The sequence below is a fragment of the Simochromis diagramma genome, unplaced genomic scaffold (assembly GCF_900408965.1).
Source record: "Simochromis diagramma unplaced genomic scaffold, fSimDia1.1 OVJJ01000343.1, whole genome shotgun sequence".
In the NCBI taxonomy this organism is placed as follows: Eukaryota; Metazoa; Chordata; class Actinopteri; order Cichliformes; family Cichlidae; genus Simochromis; species Simochromis diagramma.
In genome coordinates this window covers 6,281,935-6,309,021 of record NW_024386831.1, presented here as the reverse complement: position 1 = coordinate 6,309,021, position 27,087 = coordinate 6,281,935, and the positions used below count along the sequence as shown (strand labels likewise).

The window sequence follows — 27,087 nt, the reverse complement described above, 5'->3', positions numbered from 1 at the left end:
GCTCTAGATTTTTCTATGTGCCACTTGTATGTGTGCAGCATGCCAGACTCCTCATTTTGGGTTTTTTATGTTTTTAGTAGCTTTTTGGTCCATTCATACCATGAAACATAGCTAACGAGACTGGTTTTATTACTACTAAATGTTTGCATTTGTATCTTTTATGCAATTATTTTCATTGAAAACATCAGATTTTGCAAAGAAATTGCAAAGAAACTAAATAAGCCAAGCACTGCACGCTGTACATTTTAAAATGTATTTAGTTTATATTATGTCCTGGTTGCTAAACCACTCGGCTAACGCAGCGGTATCTGTGGTGGTTAAAGATCAGCAGCACAGGCCGTACCTCACAGATTATCTCCATTCTAATAGGTTATAGTTATTTTTGGCTACAGCTGTGCACAGTTGCCCACCTCCTTTAATTTGCCAAACATGAATATCAGTTTGCAGAATGCATGAACAAACCAAACAATATTGCATGTTTTCAGCTCATAAAATGAGGGATGTGCATTTTGTGTTCATGATCTTAGGAATATTCATTTATTTATTTATTTATTTTTTGGCCTTGAGACGTGTCAGTCGCAGTATGCAGATGGTACCGGCATGTCATTTTGCAACCTAAACACTGTGTTCTCTGACAAGCTCCATGGGGGGGATCTCAGAGGCGCAGGGTCTTATGAATGGCACCTCATTAGAAGCAGTTTTTCAATTCAGATTGTCCTCATTTTAAATATGACAGTGATTCTTTAAAAAAAAAAAATCTCATCTAAAAGGAATAAAGTGCATTTTAACCTCCCACCGTGTCACCAGTCAAGAATTTAGGATCCTGCAGTAGGTGGAGTCTTCTCCTTCTGCCTCTTTGATGTACTCTCCTGTTTGCCTGGTCCTCAGCTCCTCCCCCTGCACTACTCCCCCTGCACTCCCTCAACCCAACCTACTATCCCACTCATGCACACTGCGGCCTCTCTTTCTCCTGAGTACCGCAAGGAGTAACCTATCAAGCCTTTGCTGAAGGATGTTATAAATGAAAATTTTTGCCAATATTCCATCCACTTTGTTAACTGGATTCAGTGATATGTGTTCCCCAGAACGGTATATATCTCACTGCTGTGGTTTAAAACTGAACACTGGAAGCATTTGTGGGTTTTCTACGTGAATTCAGTCGATTAAAAATTAATAGGAAAAAGGTCTGTTGGCGTGTGAGTGTGTTTCTGTTGAGTATCGATACGTGTGCTTGTATGTGTGTCTTTATGTTTGAGACCTGCAACACTGTGAAACCAGAAAAATAGATCCTTTTTCTTAGTATAACAATCTTAAACTTTAATTGTGAAAAAAGTAACATTTTGATTTCCAATCTAAAGACTCCTTGATCAAAAAAATAAATAAAATGAAGCAATACTTTTATTCAGAAATTTGGCAAAGATACAGTTTTGAGCATTTTTCAAGGTCAAAACATGTACCGATGTTCTGCTATTTGTAGTTATATCATAGGTATATCTTAATTTTTTTGGAGGTAGTTAAAAATTCAGCCTCTCTTGCAACTTGACACAGGAACACAAATCATTGGTTCAGTTCCAAAGAGTGATAAAGGAATCTATAAATTTTGCATTTACAAGATCCTGCAACGAAGGCGTTGTAAGTTACTCTTTCTGGGCACCGCAGGTTCAAGCAGCACCGACGTAAAGGAAAACCGAAACCTGGACAACGTGTCCTGCAAAGACGGGGTGGGAGTGGCTGAACAGCTCCCCAATGGCAGTGGCCTGGGTAGTCGAAAGCGACCGCTAGAAGAGGGAAACAATGGCCACACGCATTCCAAGTTCCGGGCTAAGAAGCGCAAGAAAACACCGGGCCCGGTCCTGCCCAAGAACGCTCTGATGCAGCTGAATGAAATCAAACCAGGTCTACAGTACAAACTGCTGTCTCAGACAGGCCCGGTGCATGCGCCAGTGTTTGTCATGACCGTGGAGGTCAATGGACAGATGTTTGAAGGCATGGGCCCAACAAAGAAGAAGGCTAAGCTAAACGCAGCTGAGAAAGCGCTGCGTTCCTTCGTCCAGTTCCCCAACGCTTCAGAGGCGCATCTGGCCATGGGCCGAACGCTGACAGTGAACACAGACTTTACATCGGATCAAGCTGACTTCCCCGACATGCTCTTCAACGGCTTTGAGACGCCAGCCGCGCCGGAAGAATCCTTCTATCTGGGCTCCAACGGTAGCAGCTCCCTAAACTCACTAGGGGAGTATCCACTGCCCACACCACCTGGCAGTATCCTTGTCCAGCCCCCACTGCCCCCTCCATCTGCATTCAGCTCGCCCTCCAGTGGCAAAAACCCAGTCATGATCCTCAATGAGCTTAGGCCGGGTCTCAAATATGACTTTGTCTCAGAGAGCGGTGAGAGTCACGCCAAGAATTTTGTGATGTCAGTAACAGTGGATTCACAGACATTTGAAGGATCAGGGCGCAACAAGAAGCTGGCTAAAGCCCGGGCAGCGCAAGCCGCCCTGTCTGCACTGTTCAACATGCAGCTAGACCAGACACCATCTCGGCAACCCATACCAAGAGAGGGATTGCAGCTTCACCTACCCCAGGTAAGAGGTTTCTTTTTTGAATTCAAACAGCCAAAGAAACACATCATCTAAGGATTTTCTGATTGCATCGTGCCTTTAGGCTCTTCATTATACATTTATATCTGCGGCAGACTTGTTATTAAAACCCTTATTATAAAAGAAAAGTGTGCATTATCATATCTCATCATAAAACTATCAGATGCACCAGTGGGTATCAGTTAAGCAGGACTGTTTTATAATGCATAAGGATAAACAATAGACTCGTGCTTCCTCACATACTGTTCCACTAAATGCTTACATAGGTCATGAGTTACATTGTGGGGCGATCGATATGAAGTCTTGATTTTGAGAAATTGTAGATAAGAACATGATTATTGCTGGAAGAATTCAGAAAATTATGCACTGTTTTTAATTCCAGGGAGCGATAGCTGATCCTAGATCTTTTCCATTTCATTACTTGCCTTTGAGGGAATCCAATTCCATATCAGGCCAAATTTGTCTTTGTTAAGTCAGTTGTTGTCAATTGTACGTAGCTTTAAAACTCAAAAAATTGCAAAAGTGGGAAAGACAGAAGTCTAATCACTTAATCAAAACTGAGACTGGTTTTGTAAGCAAACAGAGGTGTGAAGTTTCAAAGAATCAGCTTTTCTTCCAACACTACATATTGGCCAAAGATCCTTGAATTAAAGGCTGTTAATAAAATAACTTGACTAGTGAACTCATTCCACTGTAGCTTGTTGAGTTCGAATTGATCCGCCTGTCAAGCTCTTGTTGTTCTGCGAGGTTATCGTTGAAATCTCATTCACACCAGGTTAGCAGAGACTAAAGGAAGGCGGTACCTTTAGATGCCGCTGTAGAGGTGACTGGCAGTGTGTGAAGAGAGATAACACAGGCAGCAAAGCTAATCAGCACGACACACTGTCAACAGTCCCCTCCCCGAAGCCTCCTCCCTTTTCTTTACTCGCGCTCTCCACATGTCAACTGTTTCGTTCAGCAAGCAGCCCGTTTTAACGATAGCGCCCCCACTAATTGCTCTATTAATTCTCTGTCGCTTGATATTTAATTTCTGCAGCCTGTTTCCATCTGCCATGGTATAATGGGTCATGTGCCGCTGCATAGAAACTCCAACCAAACCAAAAAAAATAATGATAATTAATTTTTTTTTAGAAATGATTCAGTATGCAACAAAGAAAATATTAGACAGTAGCTTATTACCAAACCATTCTGGACATGTTTTGGTGAAACGCGGAGGAAAGTTGTGTATTTTTTACCCCCCTAGAGAATAAAAGTCATAGATGACCTTGGCGTTCGGAAAAAGTCAAATGGTCTGGCTACGAGCGGGTGACTCTGAAGTAGCAGGGAAGTAAAATTGGGACTAATTTTCTTAATTTGCGATCACCCAGCCGTCATCTCTCCTCATGCTTGTTGTCATTTTCCATCACATTAGTGATGAATAAAGAGCAGCTAGGGGAGCCGTGTCCATGAGCAGAAGACTTGTGAAGTTCTCACATAACTTGGACTCGATTTTTAAACCTTTGTGGGGTGTCACCGAGCATCTGTTGCTCAGGTTTGCTTGTTTGCTTTGCTCTTCCCTTTTTTTTTTTTGCCGTGTGATTCACTGTCACGAGGGAGATGGTAAATTATAGCTGTCAGACAGAACTCAAACAGCGTTGCTTGAAAGATGGTTAGGTATACCTCAGGGGGTCAGCCTAGTTTCACTTGTTGCTGTTTCAACGCTCCGAGTGCTGTTTGAAGCCGAAGCTAACACTGTGACAGGTACACAGTGCTCTAGGGGAGGATAACATCAGACATGCTTTGTAAGCTGACATATCTGACACAAGCTCGTGTTTGTGTGTCTGCATGTGTGCATGGCTTCCTGTTGTTCTGTCTGCCTTTGTGTGTGTGTGCGTGTGTGTAATTCCAGGTTCTGGCTGATGCGGTCTCTCGCCTGGTTGTGGATAAGTTCAGTGAGCTGACAGACAACTTTACGTCCCCGCACGCTCGGCGAAAAGTGCTGGCAGGCGTCGTCATGACAACAGGTAAGAGTGGAGGAAGAGATTATTGGCACGTTTGTACACAGCAAAGGCTGTTTCAGAGCATCGTCAGAGGGAATTTTGTGGTTATAAGCCCAGAAAAAGCAGCTGACAACAAATACAGCTGAAGGCATATTTACTGGATGCTGGATGCTCATAGTAAACATGTTTTATTTTTTTTAAAAAAACCCTGTGAGCCAGAAGGTTCAGGCTTCAAAGTGCTCTAAATGCTCGCTTACGGTTTTTCTGTCTCACTTAGAGACGATATCCCTAATGTGGTCATCTCAAACACCAACCTCAAGCTGTGAGAACAGAAACTCCACCCGCCTGCTGTTTAAAGGCTACATTTACAGACGAAAGTTAGCTTAAAGAGAAGAGGGCGGAGTCAATATACCTTCTTTCAGACCAGGATGAATAGAGGAGCTGCAAAAATGCCAAGGAAATATGGAAAGGCTGTATTTTGAACAGTGATTCATATGAAGCTGCTCTGTTAGAGTAAAAGAATAATAATGAGCGTGGTAGGTCCTGGTTAAGATTTTATATTTGTATAGCCTTATAATGTGTCCTTGATTATGTATTTTTAATCATATGTGACAACTTTAATAAGTTTGACATCCGCTGTTTTGTATCAGCCTTCAACCAGCCAGGCAGTACTTCAAATATTTAATGGAGTTAAGTAAAATTATTTAAGAATCATATTAATAATCTAATAATATCATAAAAATGCAAATTTAACATCCATTTGTTACTATTTTAAAAACAAGTTTCCATAAAGCTAGGCAACACTGCCATCTGAAGCAAAATCGTCCTTTAAAACACAAAATACAAGACTGCACATTCCCAGACGCACTCTCCTGTAGCACGCATTACAACAGACGCTGCGCACCTGACAGTACCGCACTCGCACAGTCTGTAATTTTGATTTGCTTATTTATTTCTTGCCTCAGAACATAAGCCGACCGCAGCCGAGTGAATATGTCAGTTTTATTTATGTTCTTCTTTTATTGGAATTTGAGCTGTGAGTATGTACCGAATGGTAGTTGTTTATTTATTTATGGGGTTGATCCCCAACAGTTTTAAATTGTTTAAATCTATACAAAAAATTTTTTTCATTTTTTTTATATTAATGTCTGCGTTATTAATTTGGAGCATTTAATACATTTTAATTTCATTTTATTTATGGTCTTCTTGAACTTTAAGAGAAAGATTTTAGTTATCATGATATATAGCAATAGCGACTGATATGAAAAAAAATCATTAAAAATCGCTGCACCTGTATAATAACTATATAATAAAAATATTCAGTTAATGTATATGTGTGATGGTTGTGCGTATATTAAATAAAAAACAGTCATTTAGCTGTCTGGCCTCCACCTTTACTGTTTTATCTCTTGCTGCTTTTGTAACAGTGTTGTCGGATGCAGGAGGGAGCTGCTTTCAGCTGGAAACAAAACTGCGTCCATGAGTTATTCAGTACCAAAAAGAAAGCAGACACAGTCCCTGAAACGCTGTGGAACATTTAGCAGCTGTATTATGTAGATAATTCACTCAAGGTGACAGACAGCAAAAACAGCTGAAAGACGCTGAATTCTGGTAGCCTTGATTCAAAAGAAATGGGAATCTTATCCATAGCTGAATTTGTGAAACAGGGTATGAAAACCAGGCTCAAGTCCAACATTTTTTATGTTTTATGTTTCTTCAAATTTCAAAAGATTAACATGCAAAAAAATTCATGTGTCCATCTTTTTATTTTCTATGAATTTCTTACTTAAAGAAGTGAAACTGTGTCCATTCTTTGAATTATTGCGGTTTAGTAACGACACAGATGCAGAAGTAGTCGCTTGTAGCACATTCAGAAATGATTTAACTTCTAATAAAAAAAACTCCACCAGGTTTACAAGAAACCGTCGATCAAACGCAGTTCACACATCGTTATCACCACAGGCCAAAGACAGGAAGGTTCAGCATCATCCCCTGGGGTGCGTTGCTGCTCAGCTGGGGGGGGCTTCCCCTCATTGCCGAGAGGCTTGATGAGGATTCGGGGCACTTTTTAGTTCATGCATCAGAAAGAGTTCGATAAACTAACCCATTTTTTAGACATAGTTTTGAGAGATATTTGGAGACAGTGAAGTTAAGATAGCAAATACTGGAAAGCTAAATTGTTCATGATTGCATCACTGTTTTCGGGATTCTCAGCTTTTCGCATGCCGCGCCACGTTGACGTGTTATCCTGACTACACGATCCTTTCTGCCTCACTCTCAAACTACAATTCCCCACCAATTACTGCTTCAATTACACGTCTTTCCATGCCGTCACTTTGCCTATAGCATAAACACAGTGACAAGGACATTAAACCTAATTAAGCTCATCATGTGGTTGCTACAGTAACAACTTATAAGCTAGTGTGTAGATGTTTGCAGTGTGACTTCTCGAGGGCATAAGAACAGAATTTATAGTGTTTGCATTAGGAGCACGAGTCCTAATGCGGCTCTGTCCTCCAAACAGGCACAGATGTGAAGGAAGCACAGGTCATTTGTGTCTCCACGGGAACCAAATGCATCAACGGTGAGTACATGAGTGACCGCGGCCTGGCACTCAATGACTGCCACGCTGAGATAATTGCCCGACGCTCGCTCATCAGGTACCTCTACACTCAGCTGGAGTTCTTCCTCAGGTCAGTGGATGGTGTCAATTTGTTTATTTTTTTGATAATCTAATGAAATCCTGCAGCTCTCTGTTCTTCTAGACTTTGAATGTCCGTTTTAAATACAGGTTTTGTGACATTTGTCTGCCTCTGTTTCAATTTCTCATCGATCCGTGGTTATAGCAACAACAAGGAGGACTACCACAAATCAATATTTGTGCTGTGTGACAAGGGAGGCTACAGGTTAAAGGATAACGTTCAGTTCCACCTCTACATCAGCACCTCTCCCTGTGGAGATGCCAGGATTTTCTCTCCACACGAGGCCGGAGTGGAAGGTACGCAGCCTCGCGTCTCCTCCCCAGCTCAGCTCTCACATGCTTTTAGTTTAGTCTCGTCCAGCTTAGTATTCAGTGTTGACGACAGGTTTTGTTTTTTTTTATTTAATTACATTTGTAAGTTTTCCTCTCGTGCTTCATTTCAATTAATTAGAATTTTACTCCACTGTCCAAATACACATTACAGACACATTTAAACAAGGCAGTAGTAATTATAGCTTTTTGTCATTCTCTGTCTGCCGCTATCAGTCTTTCTGCCGCCCAGCACACCCACACTGTCTGTCTGATTAACCTCCCTCTTACTCCTGTCAGAGAGTCTTCCGTTGCACATGGCAGGCTGAATAAAAAACAGCCACATTCAATTAGTCACTGAATAGATGGCGCCTGCTGGTGGAACAGCACAAAACTTTGATAACATAATAATAAATAACGGGTCACGCTGGGTGGGAGCCGTTTTTACTGCCGGTAGAATAACTGACTGTGCCAAAAATCACTCCTGTTTACTATACAGTCCATTATATACTTGAGTTTCACAATTGTATGTGTCAGAATTCTCAATGAGGAAGTCTGTCCACCATTAAGTGCTCACAAAAAACTCTACAGCTGAATAACAACTTAATGTACATGCCAAGGATGCAACTTTTTTAAGCTGCAGTGCAAAAACACTGAATTGAATACATATGGTGGATCGGTGGTGTAACAGATTTCAACCAAAGCTTCTGTTTTTGCATGTTGAGGAGGTAGATTTTTGTATATATTAGCATAGAAATGGGGAAAGTAATTTTTTTGGCATTTGAGGTTTTATGTAACTTTTTTTTTATAACTTTTTTCACAAAAACACAACCACAACAGACAAAACTTCTGTTTTAAAATGTCAAAGTCAAAACCTTGACTGACACTTTACAAATGCTTTATTCATCCCAAAGGATGGGATGTATAAAGCTGCCAAAGCATGCAAAACTTTGTTCAATAAAACACATTTAAAATCACAGAAGAAGAAGGTAGCTTAAAAAGTTCAATGTTACACTAAAGATGGAACTCGGTTAAATAGCAAATGCAAAAAATGGTAAATGGCCTGCATTTGTATAGCGCTTTACTAGTCCCTAAGGACCCCAAAGCACTTTACACTACATTCAGTCATTCACCCATTCACACACACATTCACACACTGGTGTTGGCAAGCTACATTGTAGCCACAGCTGCCTTGGGGCGCACTGACAGAGGCAAAAAAAACAGCGATTCAGTAAATCTAAAAACTGTGGTAAAGATTTTCTGTATCAGTCACTGTGGGAGTGGAGCTCTAACCGGTTTTAGACGAACCAGTTGTATATGCAGAGGACGGCCTGGATCCGTTAATTATCCACATCCTATCACAGCCATGGTCAGTTGGATCAGCGCTACATCAGCTGATGGAGGAAAGTTTTTCATGTTCCCGAAAATGTCAAAACTTTTAGGTTAACACACAAAAAACACGACAAAAAGTCCCAATGTTCATACTGTGGTCCAAGAAGTGTGAGCGAGGCAACATCTCACCACAGCAGACCGTGAAACACATCAGACTACACCCACAGTGTTCCCCCTGGGTCTACTCAGCAAGTTGTTCATCTTATTGTCCAAACACCTCACATTCCCCATGATCATCCCTGAAACTGTTCTGGAGCCCAGTCGTTTCCTCGGTAGCTCCTCCGGGATTTCAGGCCTCGCCGCAGGCCATAGGGTGATCAGTGCAAACAGCTTGTCGAGATTTACATGAACAAGAGTCTAATATAAGGAAAAAAACACAAGTAGGCTTGCAAAACTTGACTTGACAAGACTTGATAAAGGAAAAGTTTGCATTAAATCATGAAAATAAAAGAAATTCAAAGCAAAAGAGAGCTACTGCAACAGGTTCCCACTCAACAGCGTTTCCTCATGTTTCCTGCTTTTTAACTGAAGAAAAGTAGAATGACACCAAGAAACAGATTCACCCACACATTCACTTTCTTTAATGTTTCCTGATCAAACAAACTGTATCACTCTATCACCAACAGACGTAATGTTCCAAACATCAAACAAGTGTCACATAAAACTATGTAAAAGAGTAAATTAAACTCATACTCCTCTCTTCCTTTATGTGCTTCTGCTTATGTGCCACCCAGACCAAGGAGACAGACATCCTAACCGGAAAGCGCGGGGTCAGCTGAGGACCAAAATCGAGTCCGGGGAGGGCACCATCCCTGTAAGGTCCAGCAACACCATCCAGACCTGGGACGGTGTTCTTCAAGGGGAGCGATTACTCACCATGTCCTGCAGTGACAAGATTGCGAGGTATTTTAGGATAAATCGAGTTCAGTTGTCGTCCTTAGAAATATTCAGAAACTCTGTTTCTAAGTACAACGGAGGAGCCTCTCACGAATAAAACAGATAAAACAATATAAATAAACCAAAATATCAAAGTACACTCTAAAGAAGATTTTTTTTCCTTTTTTGTCACAATTAAATATGTTAACTTCGATTTGTGTAACTTTTAGAGCAAAGGTGAAATCAGTTTTCTCAGAACTGGAACTGCGACTAGTACTACACTGGTTTCTGGCATGAAGGAGGCTGGAAGCTGAAGGTTTAAGTCAACACCATCAGAAATGTAAAAAACAGATGCTTCTACACGTCTGTACATACCTACAAGTCTCCTGTTATACAGTAAATGTGATTCCAGGTCACTAAAGATGATGAATTATATTAATAGAAACAATTCCATACATCGTGGACATATTGACAGAAATGTCAATATCAATAGAGTCATGCTCCTGCAGGCTTTGCGTTACCCGTTGGGTTTTCTCCCATTCTTAGACCGATATGATGATTGAATTGCTTTCTGTGTGTTATTAGAAACCTTTAGTTTAGCGAAGGCTACATAAAGCAACACGTCATGTTTCAGCCCTGACCAGATGTGTTACATGAGACTCTTTTCAGGTGTTTTATTTTCCACTGCTTCAGTCGACTGTACAGCGCTTTATCTTTGCTTCGTCCATCCACCGTGCCATTTCAAGCCTTCCCGGGGTGTCAGGGACAGCTAAATTGATATACTGCCCCCGGGGCCATCTTTGCAGACACATCATAGCATCTTTAGTCTGTGTCCATGTTCAAGGCAACACTCTGCCTCTCTCGTGATGAACGGTGAAGCTTCTCCATAACTCCTCTCGTGAGCCCTCCTCCTCTTCCTCTCGCTTTCTGTGCCCTGGATCATAATATTTTGCCCGAATGGACCGAGTGATTGAATGCCGAGTGTGTATTTGAGGAGGGACATGTCTACTGACTGGCAAATGCTGTTTGCAGTACGTGAGCTGCCCTTTCACTGTGTGATTTAGATTTTATGTGGTGGTCCATCGTGGAGGGATCCAAGTCAGTAGAGGGCAAAATAAGGTGGAAGTTGGACGTTTTTAAGTCTGACTAAATTTTTAAAGTTGACACGAGTTACAGATCAGTGCTGAAATCAAGAAGCAGAAAAAAATGCATGTAAGCAATTAAGGTGTGAGTATCTTTCTTCCACTGTGAGAAACTATTATGCACGACTTGCGGCGCGACCTCCTCGTGACACGGCTATTAGCCGTGTCAGAAATCCTCCACCCACCTGCCTCTGTCCCTGTGTGAGTGATAGTTAGCAACAGGGCTGCCGTTCAATGCAGCTACTGACGGGCAGGCTTTGCCCCGTGCCCCCAGTGCTCCCTCGTTACGCATTGTTTTCGCTCCTCTCATTTTCCTCTGATTACACGGCGTCGTTATGAACGAGCCATTCTCTGCCTCGTGTCTGTCCTTTGAATGAGTTCATTAGCATAAAGGCAAATTGTTCTCTCGGTTTTCCTCTTTTCTTTTGTTATTGCTGTAACAGCTCATCACGTGTGCTTTCTGACCTATTCTGACCCTGTTCTCATTTGAGTGTGTACAATCTGTGTGTAGACGCACAAAGCACGGTATTGGGGGGAGGGAAAAAAAGCGATAAAGAAATACAGTGATGTTTGACAGGAATGAAATTGAATGCCTCTCACAACATAACTCTGTGTGAGCGCGCTTGATTGTTGTAGCTTTTTACCCAGTGTGTATGTGTGTCCTTCAGAGGGGATACAGGTGTATATGTGTCACCGTGTTGCTGTGATGAAACAGCGTGAGTGTGTGTGTGTGTGCTGCAGCGGTTTGTGTACGGCACAGAATATTATAAAGCTGTTTGACTGGGCTGAATGTGTGAACGTGTGCTTTCCTGCTCGCAGCTACAGTGAATTTAGATATTTTATTTTGCCCTCCCGCCGTTCCACACACGCCTTCTCACAAACGCGCACACAGAATATTGCATACGGAAACAATGGACCCTCTGCGTAGCCTGCGGTCTTTTGCATGTGTGCATATTATTTTTGATTGTTTTGGGTTCACATTGGTAATTTCACAGACTCTCAAACAGTCTGCCTGAAGTAAAAGGGAGAATGAGAAGAGCTAGCCAACCCTCATTTTGTAATGTTCTCCTAAAGACAAAGGGTAGTGATACTCACGGTTTTTCTCTCAACGTCAGCGAATGCAACAGGAACACCATCGCCAGTGATGAAGTTGTCCAATTAAGTAGCAGCATCACTTTTGTAACCAACACTTTTGTTCATTAGGGTTTTTTGTGCCTTGTAGCTGTGTTGTCAAAAACCTTCAGTATCCCGAGTCATCATTGGAACTGATGAAATGATGATGGTGTTCCTGCAACACTATCACAGTATAGATGCTTTGTTTTGAGTATAAATATAGACAGTGTATTGGTCCCACCCTTATTATCATATTATTGGAAGTAATTACTGCTACGCCTCATCTCACAAACATCCTGTTAGTGAACTCGACTGGACTCTAGAAGATACATTAAAGGTGTTTTTGATGCTGCTGGAGAACACAACACAAACAAAATTATTGTGACTGTGTGCAATGAACGTTCAGTCTCATTGCCTTTGAAATGTTTGCTTCAAAGGCTGAGACTAGGTCTGCAACCACTCTCAGCCATCTGCAGAGTGACTTTGATGCATCAGGACAGCAATAAAATGGCGAAAAGACATTTCAGTGTGATGTAAGTTTGAGACTGAATTGGGTCAAAGTGGCAGTTACAGAGATTAACTGTGATAAATATGTGTAAATTTCAACTCTGTTGCCGTTTCTTGCAAAGCTGCTGTCGTGTACATACACAGAAATTCACCTTAAAAGCTTTCGTTCAGAATCTCATAGATCTGACATGTTGCGCACAAGTCGTGCCTGTCGCTGCAGACGGTTCAGTGCATTAGTAATCTGTCTCTGTTTAAAAACTGGATTATAGATTATGGTTTGCAGGTTTATACAAACCATCACCAATCTGTCTGTTTGGAGATAGGTTGCACTGTGCAGTCGAGTCCAGAGGTTGAGGGTATTGTATGCAACTATTTGCTATCGGTCACTGTTCATGAACTAATTAAATACAGGGACCGGGCAATCACCAAATATTCCTAGTAACGAGGTTGCCTCCCTGATTTTCCTCTGGTGTGACTGAAACATGGATTTTCTGCCATAATTTCTCTGTCTTAAAAATGAGCTTTTCATTCATCTAAATAGTTTTAGTGATTAAACCTTAACAGGAATATTTTGAGGCCAAAAAGACAAACCAGTTGCTTTGCTGCTTCAACGTTACCGAATAGTTTTGGAGCATTAGACCTCATCAAACGTACCCAAGCAGTGAGTGAAAGCAGGAGTAACCTGTCAGTGAAAAGAGCCTTTTTCTTTGATTAAACATTTCAAATGTTGCAGATGTATGTCTTTGAATTCGGTGGGTTTGGAGCTGAATGCCATGTGCACGGTCTGGAAAGCAGGTCATCACTGGGTTTTGAGCTTTCGATGGGATTTGTTGACAGATAAAATGCACTGTATAAGATGCTAGCAGCCTTCAGCTCCACCTTTCTCTAACATTTCCCACATCTGTTATTTTTCTTCATTTTTCTCGCTCTCGCTTTTTCTTTGCCTTCACACCCTTACTGACTCTTTCTCCATCTACCCAGAGAGAGAGAGAGAGAAACTTCTCTAACTCTCTCTCTCTGGCTCTCTGGCTCCTTATGTATTTGTCTTTCTGCGAGGAGGGCAGGCACTGCTCCACAGAGCATGTAAATAGGAGAGTGACTGGGGAAAGATGGCTAATGGCACAGCCTGGAAATAAACAGAAGTTTGGGAAAAATGGAATTGGATACCTCACACTGTAGATAGCTGTAGGACGTCAGATAGGACTCAGTGTTCATGTACTAATATGCAGTATTAACTCTGTTTTTGTGTGTATTCCAGCCAGCCTGTGAACATTACAGCGATGTGCTGCCTGTACACTGAAATCCTAAAACTGCCTCAATGATACGTTGAAGTTGTTGTGAAGCTCGTGTGCTTTTCTCTCTGCAGGTGGAACGTGGTGGGCATCCAGGGCTCCTTGATGAGCTACTTCACAGAGCCAATCTACTTCTCCAGCATAATCCTGGGCAGCCTTTACCATGCTGACCACCTCTCCAGGGCCATGTACCAGCGCATCGCAGATATCGAAGACCTGCCCCAGCAGTTCACCCTCAACAGGCCTCTTCTCAGCGGTAAGAGCCCTCGCCTTCTTTGATGTAGATGAGGTGGGAAAGTAAGAAAAGTGCATCATCAAGTTTCCTTCTGCAGATCTCTGCTGTTATAGATCAGTCGTCACGATTTCACGGGTTGAGAGGATCACTGTGTTAATCTTTACCGATCGACCTGCAGCTGTCTAAATATCAAAGAGGAAGATTTTAATCCTAAGCAGTAAACACATTAATTCACCCTGCTGGTCAGTCAGTCCCGCAGGAACAGGAAGACAGTTATTGCTTTTCTCCTTTTGTTGGATCTGAGCTGACATTTACCTAGTTCCTGTGGAATTTGAATAGCTTTATCATTTTGTGTAAATTTTCAGCATTGACTTGACCTTTTAAAAAGGCCGTATAGACCAGGACTCCTGCAGTGTTTTCTTCTCTCTCTCTTTTCAACTTTCTATTTTTAGATGCAGAGCATGCAGTCTTTGTATTTTGGTTGTTTTTTTGTAAGACAATGCTGTGTTTGAGGAAAGATGAGTCTGCTTTCCATTTGCATTTCTGCTCCACTTTTTCCACTTAATATTGTTTTTCATTTAAAATATTGTATATAAAGACATTTGCAAGAAGTCATAAATTATTATGTAAATGTTTGGCTGCAGCCCTGCTTATTTACAGTTGCTTTGAAGCTTATAAATGAGTATTAGGGCCGCATTAAGAAAAAAAAATATGTATTGTTAATTTTGAGAAAAAAAGGTGGAAATGCGGAGAGTTCCTGCTGCTGCTCTCTACAAAATGCCTTGTGTAGGCGAGTTTTTCTGATATAACATGCATCCTCTTTATTGCATGAGGGCGTACCTGTCGGTATCCCTGCATTTGTTCATTCCCAGCTGTTTCATTTTGCAGAAGTTTGGCCAACTCTTACAAGTTTGTGTGTTTTTTCCTTCTGATCCAGCTTTCTGCACCATCTTTTCAACGTCCTTGAACTCATTATCGCGCTCTGTTTATCTGCTAAGAGAGAAATTATTTCCTTGTTACTAAAACTGATTCTAAAACACGATTTCAATAACTCATCTGCGCAAAGCCTTTGGCCGTAGCAGCTGTCGTAGAAGCTCCTTCTTTCCACATAAATGCAGTTTCCAGTGACAGCAGTGGGCTGTTTTTGAAACACTGGGTCTTTAATTTCAGACTGAAGTAGACAAAAGACACACAAACAAGTTTTTATTTCAGACAGCGAACCACAGTCGCCACTAACATCGTTACGTAACTCATAGAATTTGGCAAATGTGGAGCTGCTATGAGCCCAGTGTCCAGCACCAGCTTACAGACGATGTTTATTTATACAGAGAGATTTATTGGTTTGAAAAAATAAATCTTTAACTAGATTTCAAAAGTTTAATCCATTCATCGCTCCTTTTCTTGCAATTTTTTTTGTGTTTCAGAAAAAAAAGCCTAAAGTCCAGTTATGGTTATAGAGTTACAGCTGTCACAGAGTTTGACAGTTGCCAAATGGGTTTAATGAGCAATGAATAATAAACAATAATAAAAGTTTGTACAGTGGCACTCAGGGTCCTTTCATCACATTTTATTGTCACCTTTATTTTATCAGGATGTCCCGCTAAGATCAAAATCAAATCAAAATACTGTAAATTATTATAAGACACATTAGAAGAAAATGTTGCTTTCCCCAGATCTGTCAGAGCTATAGGTGCATCCAGAAGCAACCATTAAGAAGAGTGTAGCTGGGAGAAAGCTCCTGCTGTAGACTGGAAGTTCTAGAGTGGCTTCATAGAGAAAAATATGCTAAAATATACCAGACGGCCAAACCACAAACCATAAAGAACGTCGTGGTGAGTCAGAGACTTTGCATTTGTAATAAAATGTAGGGATGAAGGAGGAAGCATGCATATACAATATATCATCATAATCAATTACAGGAAAAAAACACAAGTTAGTAAAGTAAGATTTATTTCTAAAGTAAAAACCAAGCATCACTTTATGATTACTAATGAGATTAGCAACGTATATATTAAAGAGAAACTTGTCCATCCTTCTATCCGGAAATCCTTAAATCCGGTTATTTTGGACAATTCCGGTCCGGAGGCAGCAGTCTAAGCAGAGAGGCCCAGACAGTCATCACGTCCACCTCATCTGAGGGGTGGGGCACACCAAGTCGTTCCCAAGTCAACCGAGAGATATAATCTCTCCAGAGTCCTGTCACTAAGAGAAAGCCCAGCTACCAAATGAAGGAAATTTCCATTCCATTCCATTCCACTGCTGCTATCTGCGACCTCATTTTTTCTGCCAGTACCCAGAGCTCGTGACCACAGGTGAGGGTTGGAACGTAGATCGACCGGTAAATTGTCAGCCTCACTTTCACGCTCAGATCTCTCTTCACCATTACAGATCTGTGCAGATCTTGTCATCTATCCATCCATCCGGATACTTGAGCCATGTACCCTTTCACTGGTTTTGCCATCAGATGTAACAATGTAATAATCATCAAACCCCATTGGGCGAGCTTTGCAGAAGACCATATATTTTGTTTCCTGAACATTTAACTTGAAAGTGTCTCAAAAGCACATCTGCTGTTCCTCTTCATGTACATGTAGCATCATCACAAAGTCCAAAACAGACAGAAGGATTCTGAATACACGTCACAGGTCGCAGATATTTAAAAATATGCTGTCAGCATCATTCGTCAGTGCTCTGAAACAGCTGGTGGATGATAACCAAACGAAATCAGTCCCTCATAAAATGGATGAAGACACTTTGCTGTGGAAATTGGATTGTCCTGATGAGTTAGATTGTACAGAGAAGCAGAAGTGAAGGAGCAACACCACAAAACAATAAATAGATTAAAAATACACATGCAGACCAATAAAACTAGCTCTCATGTGGGAAAGGAGGTAGTGATGCTCTTTAGAGGTGTGGGTGATTATTCTGCAGCAGCCGCCTCCGCCTAACGGTGTTATATTCTGAGTCTGAATTTTTCAAACTGAATAAAAATCCATTCATTCATTTCTAAAGAAACTGAGAGTCATTTTCTGACTTTCCTACTTGAGCTCCATCAAACACGAGCCAGTGTTTAATTAAAATTTTGACATTTTCAGCTTTGTTGGACTGCTGCTCTGTTTTCCACCAAAACATCCAGCTGGCCGTGCCTCTCTTGCCCAGCTGTGCGCTGATACAAACACGCAAAGCAAAGTTCAAGGTCAAGAAAATACCACACTGCTACAGCACTGCTTACACTGCTCATTGTGCTGCCATGGATATAGGGCAGTCCATATCAAACAAGTGGAATGAGTGGCACTGTGGAGATTTCCTTTACATCCTGGGGGATGACATGGGGCTTCATATCACACAGCCGGGATGTACGTTTAGCTCACCCTGCTCCTTCCCTCTAAATGGCAAGTAAAGGAGATAATGGTGGAAGGTTATTAACCTTTTCCGCTTTAGAGAGTTTTTAGCGGTGAAAGTGCTGTGGCGTTAGAGCGCTGAGGATTTCATCCCCTTTAAATCATCTTCTGCCACAAGTGCTGCCAAATGGAACCAAGGAGCTTAATGCACACACACACACACACACACACACACACACACACACACACACACACACACACACACACACACACACACACACACACACTCTCACACACACACAGAGGAGGACACAAGGATTTATGGCATCCATATATCTCCCATTTATGCTTGAGATACAGTGGAGGCCAAAGCCCTGAAGTGTGTTAGACGAGAGCGAGCTCTGTCCTCACAGTCCCCCCCAGGTGGATTCTACTGTTTGTCTCTACTGAGTTAGACAAAATGAAATGAGAAGAAGAAAAACTGTCCTGTTTAGAGATATTGCAGCTGTGGGAACAGCTGTCCTTTGGAAGGATGGACTGCCATGTTTGGGTACTTCCTTCATTGTTTAATACATCCACACATGAGGTAATAGAAAGTCTGGGTGCTGTGGGAAATCGCTGGAGCGGTGCCGTGCAATTATTCCATTTCTGGCATTGACGTAATGTTAACAAAAGATTTTTACATTCTGCGGAGGTCCTATAAATAAAAATGTCTCTGTTTTAACCTGCAGCCTCGCTCGGTCTTTGACTCTGGGTGTTTTTAATGGCAGGTATAAGTAATGCTGAAGCCAGGCAGCCAGGCAAGGCTCCAAACTTCAGTGTGAACTGGACGGTGGGCGACCAGGCCCTGGAGGTGATCAACGCAACCACGGGCAAGGACGACATGGGCCGCGCCTCACGGCTCTGCAAACACGCACTCTACAGCCGCTGGGTGCGCCTTCACTCCAAGGTACGGCGAGGCCAGAGCGCACATTCACACGCACCTCGCTGTAATACTGGCGCAGACGTGCTGAGTCACGCGACATAACTATAGTTTCTTACATAAGTGATTGTGACAGTGAGTCGTAAACAGACTGAGGTCAGCTGCAGTCAGCATCACGAGCTGTACACGTCTGAACGACATCTCAGGAATCGCAGCTAAGCTACGAGGTCATTCCTTGGAAGCCCTGTTCTGATTGTTTGCACGTGAGCGATGTCACTATTGACCTCGCACAGAGAGCAAAGGTCAACTTTGGTGTCAAACAGACTCAACTTAAATGTTGAGAATGAAAGCTGAACATCTCCCTGCTATCATACACCCACTGACTTCGTCCACTTTCCCAGTAATATAATTTAACGTTTAGACACGTTAGTAGTCAGAGCCTGACTTCCAAGGAGTGCAAGCAAGTTTCTTTTTCTTTGTGTGGTAGGAGCTGAGATTTTAGATTAATGCGTGGTTGTTTTTGGTTTGTTTCTGTTATTCTGTTGCTTACTTTCCTTTCTCTGCGTCCTCAGCTGTCGTCCATCTTGCGGATCAAGGTGTCGAAGCCGAGCTCCTACCACGAAGCAAAGCAGGCGGCCACAGAGTACCACTCTGCCAAGCAGGCGCTCATCAAGGCCTTCCACAAGGCCGGCTTGGGGGCTTGGGTCAAAAAGCCCATCGAGCAAGACCAGTTCACCCTCAGCTCCTGAGGGAGTCGAGGGATTCCTTAACCACCCCCTCCTCTTTCCCTGACCCAGGCCTGAGAGAGCCCCCGTATTAACAAGCAGACACTTACTTCCGTCCCATGTGTCAGCACGCACGTGCACTTTGTATTTGTGGAAATGAACGTGCGCCGTTTCACAAACCATCCGTAACTCATCATTCTCATTCCTCAGAGGACATCGGCCTCGTGTCTTTGATTTAACTTTTTACTTTGATTTTACTGTGTAAAACTGGAATCCATGTTTTGTTTTTTCGTTTAACACGCACCCATTTGTTTCCCAGAGAAATCTTGTTCTTATGGCGTAGATGTGGAAGCTGAAATTATACCGTTCTGTCTTGTTGATCAATGAGTAGCTAATTTAGGTCGGAATGTAGCCTAGAAACGGGATCTTTGTTGACTAAAACCAATGTATATGGACCTAAAACAATATATATCTTTGCTAAAAATTAATGACACTGACAAATTTTAATTTAATTATGCATAAATCTTCAAGATGTAAATCTAGTGCTGAGAAAAACATAAGCGTTGTAACGTTTAATGTGTGTTATTTGGTCCGTTCCTTAGCTGAGACTACGTGTTCTTATCCTCTGGATTAAAGATACAAATGTTACAAAATGTTGTCGCCCTGTTTGAGTCACTGACTGGAAAGAGTTTATAAGGCAGGTGTGACAGCGTCGTAGCGCTCTTTCCTTTATTTTTATGTCGTGTTCATTCATCTGTGCGTATGATTTTTAAGTTATTTTATGTCACTCTCATTTCATACTTGAACAGATGCGAGGGAGGGGTGAGGGTCACGTTGACTGCCCCCCCCCCACCCCTCGCCTGGGTCTTGGGAGAAGCTTTGGGAGGTGCTGCACGTTGTATTTTTTTCTTGATCCAAGCCATGGCTTTGCATGGAAACTGAACTTAGAGGCCTGCAGAGCGGAAAACGTAGGATGGGGAGCCCCGTGCGTCCGTCGGCGAATGATGTTGAATGAATGCCAGCATCTTCCTCCACAGGCAGCTTTGAATCTTTGTCTCTATTTTCTAGATTTCTTGTGATTGATTGTTTGATTTTTGAGGGAAGGGGGGGATGGGAACAATTATTTTTTTCACCCTTAGGCATTTGAGGACTGGGGCTAATGCCGCAGTGAACATAGCGATAGTATAACGGACCTCTCAGATCTTGTAATTATGTCATTTTGTTGCAGGGAACAATGATGGCTGACAGATGACATGGTATATATGTACTGTAGCAGCACATACAGTATATCACTAGATGCAATCCCTCCACATTATTGTGTGCGGAATCAGCTAGATGAACAGCAGAGTAAAATGCAACCCCTGCATGAGAAGACTCAGAAGTCGTATGCTAAAATGTATCACAGTGTGATGTCATGTTCATCCTCGTCCTCTCTACGCCCAGTTAAGAAACATGTTAGCTGCATATTCCATGTTGTGAATTAACTCGATTCCTGTACACCCCGAGTGCATAAATGTCCTCATGTTTTCAATTTGTAAATGAGGATGTTTTCCCGCGGTGACTTCCTATTTCCAGCTGCGGGAAATTTCTATGTGCGGGTGTGCGTGCAATTAATGTGTGTGCTCAGGTTGTCTTTAAGCATATTCCTGTCAGATTTTCACCAAAGATGATGATGTCCATGTGTGTTTCTGCCCCAGTGTTTTCCTTTTCTTTTTCAAATATCTAACATTGTGGCATCGACCCTTTACTGTCCGGTCTTTTGCATACCCGCACAACAATGTACTACTTTTACTTTGTACAAAAACGATGTGCTCGATTCAAAGTGGAAGAAATACAAATGTCAGGCTTCTTTAGTGCATCTGTAGCTGTCAATCAGTGATCATGTGTATATTGTGAGCTGCGATCATTATTGCTGCAAAATACTAGTTCTGTGTAAATAAGGAGCAACAAAGGCAACACGTCTTCTGACCTGTACAATTGATTCATCCTCAAGAACAAAAAAAAAGAAACCCAAAATGTTTTGATCCCTCCTCTGTTGCCGAGATTGTGAAGATGTTACTGTTGCTAAGTAAGTATTTGTGATTCTGTGTCACTCACTGGGCACCATAAAGCATGGCACTAACACTGCCGGGGTCAACATGCTTCATCCCCATTGTAGCCACCCATGTTTTAAAAAAAAAATATGCACTGTAAAGTGCCTAAGCTCAAAGTGGCATCCACCAGCTGGCACGTGTGATGTCATGTATGTACCTTTCACTTATACTTGGTTGTTTTTGGGGGTATTTTTGTTTGTTTGTTTTTAGTCAGTATTTAAAAAGCAGGAAGCGGGGACTCCCAGAGTAGAGTTAAAGTTAAAAAAAAAACTTAAAAAGTATCCAGTGCCCCCCCGACAAACAGATCCAGACCAAAGTCTCGAGCAATACTGATAATATCTCCTGTAACGTCAGGCCAAAACCAACAGAGTGTCGAGTTTTCTCCCTTTCTGCTCCTTCGGTTTTCTGTTGGTGTTCTTCGTTTATTCTAAACTGCAAAGATTTTTTAATATAGATATTTCCCCCTAAAGACTGCCTGCTTGTTGGATTTTGTTTTCATTTTTAACTGCACTAAAGATGTCAACAGATGATGTCATGATCTCTCTCTCTATACATATATATATATATATATGTATATATATATTTAAAAAAAAGACAAAGTCCCCATTTATGGATTAGATGGATCAAACTATCTGCAAGAACTGAACTGCTTCTGCTTAACCCTTTGTGAATCCTCAATGATGGTCAGTGCACCCCTCCACCCCACCCCTTCTGCAGCTGCACCCATTGGTGGGGTTCTTTTTTATTTATTTGTTATAATTATTATTATTATGTTTCTTTTGTTTGGTGACTCCAGATCGGTCAGTGTTTGTTAACTGATTTCCAGAGCCACTGCTCTCCGTTCTTCTCCTTCTGCAGTTGTCCAATGTGTGAAACCCTCCCCTGACAAAAACTACAACTTTGCATGTACTACCAACACTGAAGCTGCACCTAGCATGATGACAAACTTTTAAAGGACTCGTGTAGAAAAAAAAAAAAGAGTTAACAGCTAAAGATAGATATATAAAGTGAACAAAAAAGAATAAAAGAGTTCTTAGTTTACTTTTGCACATGGTTGGGATTCTTTTTTTATCGCATTTCTGTGTGTGTATGAAAGAGAGAGAGAGAGTGAGTCTGAAATCATGCGAGAGCATCACTTCAGGTTTGCAGCAGATTGGGACACAGAGACAAACTCCACAGTCTAAACTGTAGTTCATGTGTGTTGGATGAAGAATGCGTGGAGGATTTAACTTGTGCTTGCTATGACTAAACTGTTACTAAGTGAAAATACTACATCATAAAAGCTCTGACTTCAAAACTGCACTTAGTTAAAACTGAGCTTTGAGTCATTGCATCATTTTACAGTGACGGCCCTTCAAAGGCTAGCAGGGTCGATGTGAACGTCCGGGTCATACACATTATCCCACTTTTCAATCAGTCGATTTTGTTTCTGCCTTAATTCTTGATCCCATTGATTCAACAATCAATGGAAACATTCCTCAGCGATTTTGGTCCGTGTTGAAATGCACATCCATGATGCTAATTTCACAGATGGCCAGTTTGAGATAATCTGTATTTTGTGACATGGTGCGATCTCCTGCTGGAAGCAGACATCAGAAGATGATACACTGTGGTTATGAAGATAGTGGCATGGTCTGCAACAATACTCAGCTGGTTGGGCATCAGTTGATGCAAGGGCCCAAAGTGTTTCCTAAATAATTTCTATACCATTACACCATCAGCAGCAGTCTGAACTACTGATACAAGGCAGGCTGTCTTGCTTATACCAAATTCTGACCCTACCATCAGAACAGAAAACTTCTTCCCATCTTCTGTGGTGTAATTTTGGTGAATCTGAGTGAACTGTAGCATCAGTTTAGTGTTCTTAGCTGACAGGTGTGGTCTCGTTCATAGCTTGGTTGCAACGAGTGGGTGTTTTGCCGCTGGCCTTCAGACCATTCTCTGTAGTCCCCAGAGATGGTTGTGCAGAACGTCCCGGTAGATCCACAGTTTCCCAAACACTCAGACCAGCCAGCAAACACAATAACAGATTTAAAATCGCACTTCTTTCCCATTGATGCTCGGTGTAATCTCAGCAGATCGTCTTAACCATGTCTACACTCCTACATGCATCGCCTCGCTTTCTTGTGAACGACTAGTTAGATATTTGCATCAATGAGGAGTTTAACAGGTGTATCTAATGAAGTGGCCAGCGAGTATCCATCTATAGAGCTATCTATACTGTATATATCAGTCGTGAGGCTTTATGTAATGGCCAGCTATATTGAAAACTGTGAAGCTCTTATTGGTAAAAGAATTTGGGCACTTGTTGCTGCACAAATGCTTTTAAACTGGTGCTGAGGTTTCGTGTAGACTCACAGTTGTGAGTGTGGATTCAGGACTAGAGTTGACCACACATGCAAAGAAGATTAGTTATGTTCAAAAACTATTTTTGAGGGATATCAGAAGTAGTTTATCAAATTAACAGTTCGTACACTTCGAAAAAGGAGTTTTACTCAAGAAGAACGCACCACAGGGACCGAGGAGCACAAATCTTGTCATGAGTGGAAAATCATTTTCATGGTAGTGAAAACCACAATCCATCAGTGAGGAATGTTCTACAGGATGGTCATGAAAAGAGGGTCCAGAGCATTCATCACAAGCCTATACTCAGCCTCTGAAACCGAGCAATCAGGCTGTATTCTGCAAAAACACACAACACTAAACCCTGCAGAGTTGCATAACAAAGTTTTATGGGCTACTGAAACAAAAATCAACCTCGATCAAAATGTTGGAAGAAAGCAAGTATGGAGAGAAAGCAAGGAAAGCAGATTCTGTTATGGTTTGGGCGCGTATCGCTGCCAGTGGAGCTGGCATTTTGACATTTAGTAATAATTTAGCTTTTGACAGGAGCAACAGGGTGGATGCAGAAGTACACAGAAGCATTTTGTGTACTCAGAGCCAGAGAAATACATCAAATTCACACATTCTGTAATCCTAAATGTGGCAAAAGCAGGAAAAGAGCTTTTCAGCCAAGAGAAGGGCCGGTTATCTGCTCTGATGCCAGTTTATCATAATCATGTACACTTCAAATTAAAGATGTGACATGAACTTTCAACAGAGCTTCAGTTATTGGTGTTTAAGATGTCGTTTTTAATGGAAGCTATTATTTAAGTTGTGATAAGTAAACATGCTCTGTCAGTACAGACGAATGTACCAGAGCACAGAGCCTGGAGATGTGTAACTGCGTGATAGATACTTATGGTCTGGATGCTATTCTGGTTTCATACCCACAGAACACAATGAGCTTACCGGCACAACTCACAACGGTGCCACATGGACCGACTCGGATCAGCTGCTGTATTAATCAGCAGGATGTATAAAACAGGATGTATGCACACTTTACCTGAAAGCCTCAAGCCCACGTTGCCTGTGCTTTATAGCATCGTTCATAGTGGATATACTCTGATGCATGTTTGACTTAACAAATCTGCCGATTAACAAACAGCATCATTACTGAAATGCACCCTTACTGCTGCCTGCTGTCGCTGCAGGTATATTTAGGTAAAAACATTTATTTCTCAATCTCAAAAATGTGTAAAATATTTGAAATGCATTTCAAGCATTTCTCCTATTTCATGAAAGTAGCTTAGTTTTCTCATTAAAAAGAGAATTTTAGCATGCGCAATTAGCAAATGTGTTTCACAGTTTATGTCAGTTTAATGAGTTTAGCTGTGAACACAAAGGCCTTCAGACACATGTGTTGTTTTCGGGTTTTGTTTTTACTACCGTGACTGACCGGTAACCATAAAGCAATCTTCAAACTCTTTAACTAAATGAAGATCTCAGAAAAATGTGGAATCACGGCGTGCATACAGTCGACAGAGAATGCTTTTAAAATGTGTTTCAAGTCGATGTTTCTGTCTGCGCGTCTGATCAGCATCCCAGAAGATACCGACACCGGATCAATAATAAATCACACATGGCTGCTTTAAAACACCAACCCCCCACCCCACGCTCCGCTGACATGATGAAAGCTCGAAAAACAGATTCAAACAGTCGTGACAGGTGAATTTAATAATGCAAAAATCCATCTGCTGAGTCTCAAATACCATGTTGCTCTTTGCATAAATGTTAATATTATCACATTTGTCAGAGATAAAAGTCATACAGTATCCAGCAGCTATATGTGCTTTGTTAGTGTCATGTGTTGTTGTTTTTTTCACTAGTGACAGAAAATGAATGAATGAATTTGATATGACGTTCACAAATGTTACTTAAATTAGACTACTATAATATAAAACCAGGACATCACTGGAAACAACCGTCTCAGCAACACACGGAGCACAAATGTGGAAATAAAATGAAACATGACTACATACAGTAGAGGCCGGTGAGGCGGCTCAGCCCCCCTGGTGCGGTATACGTGTGAGAGCGAGGGCAGCAGCTTGTGTCCCTGAGAGAAATGACAAATCATTAGCTTTGGTCCAGGGGTAAATGGAAGCCACACTCTTCCAAGGCCCACATTTCCATTTCAATTTTCTGCTCAACAGAGTTGATGTATGTGGCGAATCACATGGCAAGACCAGTCTCCACCTCGAGCCTGCTGTTATTCACTGGTTGGAGTGTGTCTGTGACCTTGTGTCTTCGTGTGTGCGCACTGTGTGTGCGAGTGTTTTATCAAGTGATAGCACTAACTCATTGTCACTGAAACCAAAGCAAAGAGACAAGTGAAGACAGTCTCCAGACTGAAGTGTGATTATACAAGAAAAATGAAATCAAAGGGCGGCGTGTTTGATGATATGAGCTGACGATGATGAATTCATTCTGTAGATTATAAACTTCTCCTAACTGACACACTAGACTGTCCACCGGAGCGAGCGCATTAAACGAGAAAATTATAAGCTGATGCCGGTGTAGTGCACCGAGAGACCCGCTGACAAAAATGCTACGACAGGTACAACAACAAAAAAGTAGCAAGAAACCTGCAGCCTTGTCTCTCTTCCCAGCAGCTGCCCTTCCAGTACAAACTTTCTCTGACGGCTTGGGAATAAAACAAAATCTCAAAAATACTTAATAAAACAGTAAAGTGCCAAATAATGTATTTTGAGCATCTCACAAAGACTGCGAGGGGGCATAATGAGCTGCAGTGGGACCACAGACTGAGGAAGTTTAGGCCTCGGGTTCGTACAATAATAATCATGAACCATTAATAAAACAGCATTTCAAGACAGCCAAAAATGTGCTTTTCTAACGGTAGGTGGGAAGTTTAACACAGTATGAATATGACACATTTTATAAGAAGAGGACGTTAAACCAGCAGTTACAGCTCATGTGGTTTGGTATATCTTACTCTGCTCAAAGTGAGGGAGTGTGTAATCAGCCCAGTTTGTTAGCAGACTAGCATCCAGAGTTTTCACAATATCACTGGGTCAAAGTCAAAGCCAAGGTCACACGAAATGTGAAAATTAGCAAAAACTTATAACCCAGTTTTCATGGATTGTCTTCATACTTTACAGCAATATACCAGGCCTAGGGGCCATAACTACTGACCTTCATTGTTAGTGCCCAAGGTCAAAGTTAACCTTGAAAAAAAATTCCCATAGAGCAATATATCATGGAGAGATTTGTACAGCACACTTTTTTATTTTTTCAATATGACGCCTCGCCTTGAAGTCACAGTGATGCCATAAAGTTTTGCAAAAGTTTTCCAACACAATATATTTTAAATCTCAACTTTTTACAGCTTATAAAAGCCAAAGATTTCAAATTATTCTGCTCCAGTCATATGAGGATAATACCATTTTAATATGTAATGCTTCAGTGTCATATGTCTAAAGGTCATGGTCACACGAATTAGGAAAAAGCTTTAGTTTCATTG

At 41.6% G+C, this 27,087-nt stretch overlaps 1 protein-coding gene across 5 annotated transcripts in view; it reads left to right on the top strand.

Moving 5' to 3' along the window:
- The window catches only part of adarb1b (adenosine deaminase RNA specific B1b), a 122,057-nt gene extending 99,789 nt beyond the window's left edge, over positions 1-22,268 (top strand). For all 5 annotated transcript variants that reach the window (XM_040027694.1, XM_040027692.1, XM_040027690.1 and 2 more), the window contains 8 exons: positions 1,660-2,585; positions 4,489-4,603; positions 7,104-7,272; positions 7,426-7,577; positions 9,716-9,884; positions 13,986-14,167; positions 18,258-18,436; positions 18,982-22,268. In XM_040027694.1, the coding sequence (XP_039883628.1) occupies positions 1,660-2,585; positions 4,489-4,603; positions 7,104-7,272; positions 7,426-7,577; positions 9,716-9,884; positions 13,986-14,167; positions 18,258-18,436; positions 18,982-19,158 (2,069 nt within the window). In that variant the 3' untranslated portion in view covers positions 19,159-22,268. The remainder of the gene's footprint in view (positions 1-1,659; positions 2,586-4,488; positions 4,604-7,103; positions 7,273-7,425; positions 7,578-9,715; positions 9,885-13,985; positions 14,168-18,257; positions 18,437-18,981) is intronic.
- The last annotated feature ends 4,819 nt before the right edge of the window (positions 22,269-27,087 follow it).